The following is an 11,465-nucleotide window of genomic DNA, read 5'->3' as shown; positions in this document are numbered from 1 at the left end:
TCAGATGTATGAATACACCACACAAACACACACACACGCACACACACGTGCATACATTAACACACAAACAGATACACACACACAAAGACACAAACCACATAGACAGACACATTAACACACACACACACACACACACACACACACACACACACACACACACACACACACACACATACAAACACACACAAGAAGACAGACACCCCACATACAGACATGTGGTTTCTATGCTGAAGGCCACCGGGGCTGTGTTTCAGACCATAGACCTCAGGCACGGAACATGAACAGGGCGATGGCCAGTAACACTACATTAATAATACATTCACTCTCCCTCTCTCACTCCCTATCACTCTCTTCACACACACCTCACCCCCACACACACACGTCACTTTGAGAACAATGTTTAGTAATCGCACATGTTAATTAACCCCTCGCTAACTTATATGGTTACACATATTGTACCTGAAAGACAATAGCTATGTCTCTGTGAAACTTGGGCAGGTGCCAAGAAGTCGCCGATCACATAAATCTAATGCATTTGCTTGGAATGCGGCCCAAATTAACTCCTCTCCCCTTGTTTCACTCTCTCAAACACACACACACAAACACACTTTGCCAGGCTTGTGGATGAATAATAGATCCCAAAAGCCATTACCCTGACCCACCTCCAGGGAGCGGCGGGCGTTTAAAGGTTCAAGTGTTTAATCATCACATAAATAACTGAACGGGGACAGACACTATGGCCTTCTATCTTTGTCTAAATATTGTACTTTCCGGCTCAGCCCTAAGAGAGTCTGGTCGTCTGTTCTTAGAACAAGTCAGTTTAGACTGGAGGAGAGTTATGAGTTTATGACACGGCCCTGTTAAAACCACTTTTGGTAGCCTGCTGCTCTCAATGGACAGGGGAAAAGTGTCTTGTCTTGGGACCGTTTTGTTCGGTTAAAGAACCAGGCTTCTGTTAGAATGTCTGGTTGGCACAGCCTGCTACCGCTATTGAGCTCATTTGGATCCAATATATGCAACAAGGATTTGCATCCTACTCCATGAATTATTGGTCTGGTGTGTGTGTGTGTGTGTGTGTGTGTGTGTGTGTGTGTGTGTGTGTGTGTGTGTGTGTGTGTGTGTGTGTGTGTGTGTGTGTGTGTGACTGTGTGTGTATGTTTGTGTGTGGTGTGTGTACTACACAGTTTATGCTACTGTAATTTGTGCTCAGAGTACGCTCAGAGTACAGCTTAGCAGCTAACACTGCTAAAACAGTTTAGTTTTATCAGTGTTAGTTGCTAAGCTGTGTTAGCAGCTAACACTGGTTTGTAATAAAAAGTGGTGAAATACAGCAAACCCCTGATTGGTTAACCTCTCCTTACTCTGACGTAGCTTGGTGGAGACCTGGGTCTTGCTGCACCCTGAGAATGTCTTTGTTAACAAACATGATTATTATATTGATACTCAGGGCTGGTGGCCATGTTCCACTGTCCAAGACTAAAAACAAACATTATCATTTTCATGATATTAACCATATGGGACTATGTAAACAGCGAAAGGCAATATGCCGAAGGTGTTCGATGGCAGTAAACGTTAGGATGCAGAGGACCAATCGTTGGCCCTGAATCGGATCTGATATCCAGGCTGCTTACACAACAGGCGGGAGTGAGGAAACTTCAGAAACATACACACTGTGTTCTTATCCTCCCCAGGGCGCTCTGGGAGACCAGCGCTGTATGTTTTTATCTCTTGCTGATCATAAATTCAAAGCTAAGAAGTCTAGAGGGACGCGGACAGGGGATGCAACATTTCTTTATATTTATTTTTTCAGTCTGCTGGGGATTTGTAAAGTGTCAGGAGGCTTGGATGTTTCAAGTCCTCACATGTATTTATTGATGTAGTTCTGAAGGCTTTGAGGCATGCTGGTCAGTCTGATAAAGTGATAGCAGTAACGGCTGCTTATGAATCCATGGCCAAGTTCCTCTAAACATTCCCTCTTATCTCCCCCGGTCCTACTGAAGCCTAGTTCTGCTTCGTGGCTGGTAGCTGTGTACTCCAGGCTGCCCCCCACTGCCAACTGCACCGGCCCCCAGTTTGTGAGGAGTAAACACTGGTAATATGTATATAGAATCTGGAAGCACAATTAGAAGCACGCCGAGTTGCTGTGGAGCAATGTTTGATATTCTTATCTGATGTCAGAATATACAAGATATGTTGTGTTAATGAAAAGGCAATATTGCAATATGTAATGATTCTTAAAATAAATACATATATAGTTCCTCGAAGCAATAAAACTAGTCATGCAAATAATAATCATGAATGTACTGACAATTAGTATGTACATAATTATTAGATATGGCCGGATTGATAATACATTATTACTTATCAATCTTATTTGACATTGGAGACTGTATTTAGTCATATCACATATCACTATAGCACAACAATAGACACTGGAATAAGGAAAAACTGAAAAAGACATTTTTCTTTTTTCAAAGTTTTGCAAAAGTCGGTCTGGTTCTGTAAACGTTCTGCCTGACCTTTACCCCCCACCGAGACAAGCCAATCTCAATGGCTTCAAATTGACCACTCTGTCTTTGTTTTTTGCCAAAAGGCTCAGCATTAGCGGATGTTAAACTGCACTAAAACCAATATGGCTGTCACCATAATAACCATCTGCAAACATCTGGGAGGATTGTTTTCCCCACCAGGAGAAGGTAGGACTACTACAGATGACAGCGCCTGGCAGGTCATCAAACCTCTTTCCCCCCAAGACGCTCTGATTTCCAAACTTTTTGTGTGGGTCTCCAAAACAGCCCCCCCTGCATCACTGCTTTTGTTTAGATTTTCCATGGTAAATATTACTTCCAGTCTCAGTGGGGGTCTGCACTGAACAAGTGTTGCAGCCCCCCAAGATTATGACGTGTGTACAAAGGTGAAGTTCACCGAAATATCCTCCACCATGGCCCTCTTGTTAGCGCCTCTCTAGGAAAAAGCCTGTAAAGGAAACAGCAGGATCTGTGATCATTTGTGATGTTGAGCTATTTCTTCCGTAAGCACTGGAGCAGAATGTTGCAGTGGGGCTCAGCCAAGCTGTTAGGTTGGAGACAGATCAGCATTTCTTTATCGTAATGTATGGGAATGTACTTATTTATAGAAAATCGTCTATCACAGAATTCAAAAGCTTTGGTTCGATTCACTCTTGGTTTACTGATTGTTATATGCTAAGTCTTAAAGGTACAATATGTAACACATTGACTCTACTCAATTATAAAACAACCATGATATGTCATCATGGGAAATAAGTAGGAACTTTGGCTTCTCCGATAACAATGCTACAGCCAGTGAGTTCTCCTTTGAAGTTTCCGTTCCAGGTCGGTCGCTTGCTTTTGCTTTGGCCTGTGTGATGTGATTTACTATTCTCAGGGTACCACGGTTGCCAGATATGGAAATAATTGGCACACAAAGACAGCGTGCTGCAGCCATGGAACCAAGCAAACAAATGGATAAACTGATATGGTTCTAGATTCAACCTACCTCAGCCTCAGACTCTTTCAAAAGAGCTCCCTGGCTAGAGCTGTCCTAAAACTCGGGTACATTTCGGAGTTGCATTGTGAAACATGGAGACAGCTTAGAGCAAAGAAGGATGTCAAGACGGATGCCCCATGAGCGGCTTAAAAAATGTTGCACTCAAGAAACGTGCTCCCGTGTTCCTTCAGTGTCCTCAATCTGGCAACCCCTTTGAGTCTGTGGAGGAGGGGGTGGGCGGAGAAAACTCACTCGTACCTTTAAGATTTATTATTATTACTTGGGTTTTGAGTGCCGTGCCAGTGAATTGCTTTGTGTTTCAGACTTGATTTTGATACAAAACACAATTTTTTTTCATCAATTTGATTTGATCTCTTTAAGTGTACACAACCCAAAAGAAGTTTGTCTGTGAAAAGACAAAATGGTACTTAGATGGTAGTAATCCCTAACGGGAAATGTGGGTCTCTTGGCTTTGCAGATTCCTGCTTGACCATCTTAGTCATGTTGATCCAAAGCGTGTCATTAGCTCTTTTGTGTGTGATCGAGGGGCAGTGGAGTGACAGCTGTTGTCCCGCCTCCCCAGACGAGACCTGACAACTAATTACTATACTTCAACACAATTGGGACCGGGCTCTGAGGCCAAAAGAAATGTAGGGTGATATTATTGAAACCAATAATAGGGGCCCAACGGCAAAGGAAATGAGGGCTTTAGTGGGTCTTCCGACAGCTGAACCGAGACGCAGAAGGAGACCCAGAGCCGGTGTGTGGGGAGAACATACTAGTGACATGAAAGGGCGTGCTAGGGAAACACCGTCTGCATCATGGGTCATACGTTAAAGGAGGTGCCGGCTAATGGGAGAGAAAGATGGATGACACTAATTAGAAACTGGACGTTCTGTCCTTGTTTTAAAAAGAAAGTGCCACTCCTGAAGATTTGGTTGATTGCTTTGGTCTCATCACATAACGTTTGCCAAAATAAACATGTTAAACATGTACTGGGTGTGTGTTTGTCTGGAATCCCATTCCAAGGGATGATGTGTGAGTATGTTAGAGGTCAAGGACATACAACAATAAAAGCAGGAATTGGACCAGTTTACATTTCCAAATAAGTCAGCGAGGTTAGCTTTTTTCACTGTGCCGTGTTGAAGGCTCTATGGCTTTTGCTAATAAGCTGGTTTGGTTGTTAGGAAGGTATTGTCAAGCTAGCAAAATTTGAATGTCTTCATAAAGAATGTATCGATTGAAGTGTCATGTAGAGTCGAAGCAATCATGTTTCTTCATGCATGCCTGTGGTCATTACTGTTCAAAGAATTTGAAACAAGGGGATCAAATGAATGGGTTTGTCAACAAGTCATTCAAATCTCCCTAACAAATGAATGGACTTGCTGAGACGTACTCTACTCTTTCATCAATGTCCCCACATCCTACTATGCAATAGATGGCATTCAGCACATACCTTCAATCTATCAATCAATTCAAAGAGGTATTGGGTTTCATTTTGCAATTTTCCAATTTCATTTTGACAATTTCATAGAAGATTAGAGCTAAGAGTCGCAGGTCCGTTAACGAACGTTGGGCCGTAAGGTGTCCTAGGTCCGTTAGTGGCCGTAGGTCTGTCAGCGGTCGTTCTCATCATCGTTCAAACAAGTAATTTGCACTAACAAATCCTGAGACGTTTGGTGGGCCACGAGATCTCCAACTCTCTGGTATCGCAAAGTAACCTACAAATAATTCTTTCAAACACGGGTGGTTGTATTGACTTCAAAGAGCCTCATGGCAGCCAGGACCATGCAGACATTGAATAAAAAGAGCCGAAAAGTAGTTCTGGAGTTCCTTAATCAGTTGGCCATCTGTTAAGGACTCACATGAGGATATCCATTCTAACTAACTAACTAACTAACTAACTAACTAACTAACTATCTATGGATGAATATACCTTCCTTGGGAGTGGATGTTTCACATAGGTCAGAGAAGAGTCTGTTTTTGATGAAAATTTGATTAGTGTAGGTTTTATTTATCCTAAAGTCGACAACAAAGTCAACCTTCCCAAGCTGGCTATACTATATATAAACAGAAAACAGCAGACAACCAGATGTTGAATTGCAAAAATATTGTTTGTTATTTATACATTTGTGACCATACCTAAAATTGTTATGATATGTCATGTCCACTAGGCATAGAACTCAATGTCCTGTACTGAACTAGAATGCCCTTTGCCAATATGTGGTCAACAGATTCAGTTGTACATGGAGACCTCTGCTTGCATAATACGACCCTTGACACTGTATTACTAAGAAATATCACCATGGACATTTGATTGCCAAAGCATCACCTACCAGCCAATTCACACACAAAGTAGCGTACTTTACATAGTTGAAAACATACTTTTTCTCAGAAAAAGTGGTCATAGCCGTTGTTATTGCTCAGGAACTTTAAATCTTGAGGATCAGACAGTAAAACATTTGAGACCAGTTCAGACGAGTTGTCAACTCCAGACCCAAGGCAGGGCCAGAAGCACAGCTTGAGCCAGCCTGCATCAACAGACGTAAGCGGTGGTTCATATTGTATAAAAGTATGATGACATGGAGGGAAAAGATACCATACCCAAACTCCAAGATGGCTCTTTAAAACTGTAGAGGAATACCATTGACAATGTGTTCCACAGAAAAACCAGTATAGGGGGAATCATAGACAAAGACAGACAAAACCGACAAAGAGACAGATGTCTAACATACACGTTGGGAGTAAGAGCAGAAATCCCCTGCCAATGTAAATGTTTTTATGCACTTAAAAAACACCAGTTTTCAAAATGTCCCATAAACAACATCTAAAAGTCTAAACATGGTCAGAGCCAAAACCAGTTGTCTCACAGGGATTAGCCTACGTCTCTTTTTGCGTTACGAACTAAATGTACACTGAAGACCACAAGTGGACAGCATTGGAACTTCACATTTATGTGAGCTTTTCCGTGCTTTCTAGGAAGGGAATGTTTTGTTATTTTTTCAACTGATCAAATTTAGAGGGAAACTAATGCAAAGGTAGAGCCGAAAATAAGTGCACATAAAGAACTTGGGTAGGAAACAAACATGTTTCCCGCTACGGTGAAATGTTTATTTATATAGCCCTATCTTATCCATCTTTAATTTTCTGATGTGCTTAAGGACAGGGTGAAATGAGATTCTTACTTCCGTATTATGACACAAATCCAAGCAAAACAGGATATCATGACGGGGAGAATGTAGCTGGAATGTGATTTTATCCATCAGGATTTGTTTGGTAATAGTAGGAGCACTTTGAAGTGGTCCAAAACATTGTGATGCTGGTCATGCATGGATGGTAGGATGTTATGCTAGCCAACAAGAACCCTGTGACTCAATCACTACTACTGTCCTATTACTCTTCTGTCATTTGCAACAGTCGTCCTCAATAATAATCCAAATTCAATTGTATATTCACAAACTTGAAATCGTATTAAAGTTTGCATTTAAGCAAACCAAACAATTTGTTTCAAAGTGTGGTCTTCATCACTTTCCTGAAATAGCTTAACCTTTTTGATTCTGCTAGACCAATATGGTTATGCTCTGTGGTCTTTCTTTATGGCTTGCAGAGCTCTACCTAGAAATGTAATTATATTATCGATCGAACTACAGAAAGGGTGGGACTTTTCAAGAATATTGAATTGTAAACCACAGTGGCCAGTAACATTCACTCACAAATACAAGCCACAACCACTGCAGTGTGGTGTAACAATCTAGTGAAACACTAGAGGAGATTTCATCCCTTCAAAGAAGCGAAGAAATGTTTATGGTAAAGTGAGTTGCCAGAATTTCAAGAACAGCCAAGCATCATAAAAAAAAATCTAAAACATTGCTTCATAACCTGCAATTCTCTCACATACAAATACCTCTCACACACAATCAGTTCTGGGTGTGTTTTTATTTCCCTGTGTGTTTAGCTGCTGCTTTGCTTTTGTTTGCAGCAGAGAACACACACACACACACACACACACACACACACACACACACACACACACACACACACACACACACACCCCTACACAGACACACCCACACAGACACTCTCACAGACACACCCCCAAATACACACAAACACACACAGACTCCTACACAGACACACACACACACACACACACACACACACACACACACACACACACACACACACACACACACACACCCCTATGCAGACACACCCACACACACACTCCCACACACACACCCCTACACAGACACACACACACACACACACACACACACACACACACACACACACACAGATCCGGACGCACTACTCACTCATAGTACTCTGCAGCAGGTGTGTTCTTGTTCTTGACGTAAGACGTCCTGTTGTCCATGAAGTAGGAGCCGTTAAAGGGCTCGGGCACGGTGCAGTTGGGGGTGTTCCAGGGGTTCCCACAGTGCAGCCAGGGCAGCTCGTTGGTCATGGAGGCGAACAAGTAGTGGATGGACCAGGCGATGATCACATTGTAGTAGAAGCCCACGTAGAAGGCTATCAGGATCACCGTGTAGCCCACGCCTGCGCCCATGGAGGGAGGAAACCTTTTGTTTTAGTTCTCTCTCTTCAATGTGTGTAGGCACATCCCTTCGCCACGATGTTTAGGATCTTAAAAAGCTGTTGCATTTCACATATCAAAATGTAAACATAATTGAATTCATAACATTGATATATTATAGTTAGCATACTAGGTCGTCTGGATTGATATGTTTTGAATTCACCTTCACTGTAAATGGCATTTCAAGTTGTGCCAAGTTGCACCAAAAAACAATATTGTACTTAGTCTACTACAATATTCAATAGTCTAAATACAACTTCACTCTCTCTACAGCAGAATGTGTGTGTGTCTGGCAAAGTTCCCAATTAAATGCATTATATATATATATATATATATATATATATAGATAGATAGATAGATAGATAGATAGATAGATAGATAGATAGATAGATATAGATATAGATATAGATATGATGTGTGAGAGAAATGCTCTGTGAGAATGTGTGTTTCTAGTTGTGGATGGCCACCTCTATATACGAGACACTTTCGGTTTCGGACCGCTCCCATCTCATTCCTGTCCAATCAGAGCATCTTTTCTCTGATTGGTTCAGGGAATCCATCCTGCCCGTCCATAACAATCAAGCACACCGCGTCATCATCTCAACTGTGGAGCGACGAAGGGAGGGAGGGAGCGGAGATGGACACTGTTTTTTATTCTTAACAATCCTCAAACCCTCCCTTCGGCCCTTTAACTCACTCTGCGCACTCATGTGCAGCGCGTGCGGCCGTGTACGACCGCGGGCGGTACCCACCTTTGAAGACAGGGCAGATTTTCGAGCCTGGCTATTGCCAGACCAAGCTCAATCATAGATTGCACGTTGGTCCGGGGAGGCTGCTGTCACATTCTTCAGCACAACAGGTGTGATCAATGGGCCTAATTCAAATAACTCTGTACGCAATTGGCTGCTTGCCGTCGCTTCCCTGGCGTCATTGTGTTAAACCAGCCAATAGCGCGCCAGGGGGGGAAACCAGCTCGGTGATTGGCTCCCGCAAAAGCGTATTGGAAGCAGAAAGAAATGTATTGCTTCTCTCCAGACCCTTCTGCAGGGCGAATTCAAATCGCCTGCAGAATGGGCTGGGGGTACCGAGTCTACAGATTTTGCAGTGTGCGGTACCCACCTTTAAAGACAGGGCAGATCTTCCAGACGGTGGCTGCTCCCTCTCTGTTGTACTGACCCAGAGCCAGCTCCATGTAAAACAAAGGCATCCCGGCAATGAGCAGGAACAGAATGTAAGGGATCAGGAAGGCACCTGGGGGCAAAGAATACAACATTGAATTTTGGGTGTTTTACCGCCATCAATAAAGTGTTTCAATGGCGTCAGACGAGAGGGTTATGAGACGGTACAACAGGCATTGTGTGGCCGAACACTCGTTTGGATCAGGGACAATACTGGGTAAGACGTGAGCCTTCCTGCCCGGTAACAATGTCCACGTCACTGGTTCAAAGGGGAACTCTGACATATGGTCGTACAACATAACTTAAGTGTTTGTGCCATTGTTTTTTATTCGAACAAATGACACAAACTGTACATACAAATATTCTGCTAAAGAATGATAATGACAAGGACAATTATGATGATGATGGTGGTGATGAGGATGAGGCTAAGGATGACGATGATGATGATGATGATGATGATGATGATGAATGATTTGTTTGCATGCATTTTTTCGAATATCTAAACAACCAACTTCTGGTCCACTTTGAGCGTGAGTCTATGAACACAAGACAAGCTGTGACAGACACCTGACAACGCTCTATCATTTAGCAGTTTCACATCGTGTTGAGATGCCACTGATTATATTTAACATCAGAGACGGAAAAATAAATGTGACTATATTAACTACATTTAAAACACATTTTCTATCATATAGATTGCAAACTTGGTCAAGTGAACTCACCTCCTCCATTCTTGTAGCACAGGAAAGGGAACCTCCACACATTGGCCAGGTCCACGGCGAAGCCAATCACAGACAGGAGAAAGTCAATCTTCTTCCCCCAGGTTTCCCGCTCGTCCGCTCCTGATGACCCCGGGGGTCCGACGTGGTTCGTAGGGGAGGGGACGATGGAGGTGCTGGTGTACTGCACCCCATTTTGGTCTTTCACCAGTATCAACTCCACCTCTTTCTTCTCCACATTGTACTGCTTGAGCGGAGCGACCGAGGACAGTTTGTGTTCTGGCACAACCTGGATGTTCATCTTCTCACGCCGACCTCACGCCTGCCTCGTGCCGTCGCGGCCCCGAGGAGGTGATGCAGGTGCTGATGCTGATGATCTCGCGGCGGACGGAGATCCCGCGGGCCGACTCCGCCTGCGACTGTTTTCCCCGGGAGCTGAAGTTGATGCTCGGCGCACACATGAGCTGCACGGGGAGGAGAAGCAGCGGGGGGCAGAGGCCGTTGTGAAGCAACAGATGCGGTCCACGTTAGATTAATACCGAGAAGATGATTGTGATGCATTTACGGTGTTTTCCGTAAGGGGAAAGTGGCTGCACTATTTCCGCACAAAACCGAAAGACTTGACATTTTTTTATTTTAAACTTACGCTATAATACTGGATCATAAGAAAATCATACATAAATATCTCATCGCAAGCCACAGACAGCAGGTGTCCATGAGAAAGACTCAAAACTCAAGACACGCAACAACCATCTAACGCGTTCTGATCAATATAGTAGGCCTAAACAGTTATGCGCTAATCATGCCGATTTCCAGAAAGTTATAAGCAAGTGCATAAGCCATTGTTATCCGTACAACTTCAGTCCCTAAAAGCGTAAAAAGTCCATACTTGTCTGACTAGGGGATCGTCTCCATGACCCGTTGCCGCGGTGGTCCTGTTGCCTCTGAGGAAAGACTTCCCATTATGAAGGAACTTCAACACTCGCCTTCCCCTCTGCAGCCCATATGAAATGCGCTCTTTTAAATTACTCTCCTCTCTCTCCCACTCGCCCCTCTCTCGCGCGCGCTCTCTCTCTTTATCTGCCTCTACCAGTACTCTCTCTCTCTGCCTCCCCTCGCTCTATATTTCTCTTCCTCCCTCTCCCGCTCCCTCGCTCTCTCTCTCCATCTCTCGCTGCTCTCCTCCCATCTCTGCCTCCCCCCACCCCCCCCCCCCTCTCTCCCTCTCTCTCTCTCTCTCTGGCTCTCTTTTCCACGTGATGTTTTATAATTGAAAACTTGTTGGTCCAGTTTGATATTGAGCCGTTCTCCGCCGGTGTGTGATGGAGGCACAAAGCGTCCCACCTCACCGTGCAGTCCTGCAGGCAGATCGTGCACGTCGATCCGCGGCTGGTGGAAGCCCAGATGTGGAACACGTCCCTTCAGCCCCGGGGAAAAACGATATGTGATGACTCCCCTTCTCTAGCC

General features: G+C 43.9%; 1 protein-coding gene across 1 annotated transcript in view; it reads right to left on the bottom strand.

Annotated features, from left to right (window-relative positions):
- Nucleotides 1-10,978, bottom strand: part of slc6a2 (solute carrier family 6 member 2) — a 22,061-nt gene extending 11,083 nt beyond the window's left edge. Inside the window, exons 1-4 of the mRNA XM_084475950.1 lie at nucleotides 10,888-10,978; nucleotides 10,002-10,462; nucleotides 9,221-9,352; nucleotides 7,824-8,064 (exon numbers count right to left, since the gene is read on the bottom strand). Coding sequence (XP_084332076.1) covers nucleotides 7,824-8,064; nucleotides 9,221-9,352; nucleotides 10,002-10,299 — 671 coding nt within the window. The 5' untranslated portion in view covers nucleotides 10,300-10,462; nucleotides 10,888-10,978. The remainder of the gene's footprint in view (nucleotides 1-7,823; nucleotides 8,065-9,220; nucleotides 9,353-10,001; nucleotides 10,463-10,887) is intronic.
- Nucleotides 10,979-11,465: the final 487 nt, after the last annotated feature.

The sequence above is a fragment of the Micromesistius poutassou genome, assembly GCF_964030765.1.
Source record: "Micromesistius poutassou genome assembly, chromosome: 12".
Classification (NCBI taxonomy): domain Eukaryota; kingdom Metazoa; phylum Chordata; class Actinopteri; order Gadiformes; family Gadidae; genus Micromesistius; species Micromesistius poutassou.
Note: the sequence above shows the minus strand (reverse complement) of the source record. Positions and strands in the feature narration are given on the sequence as shown.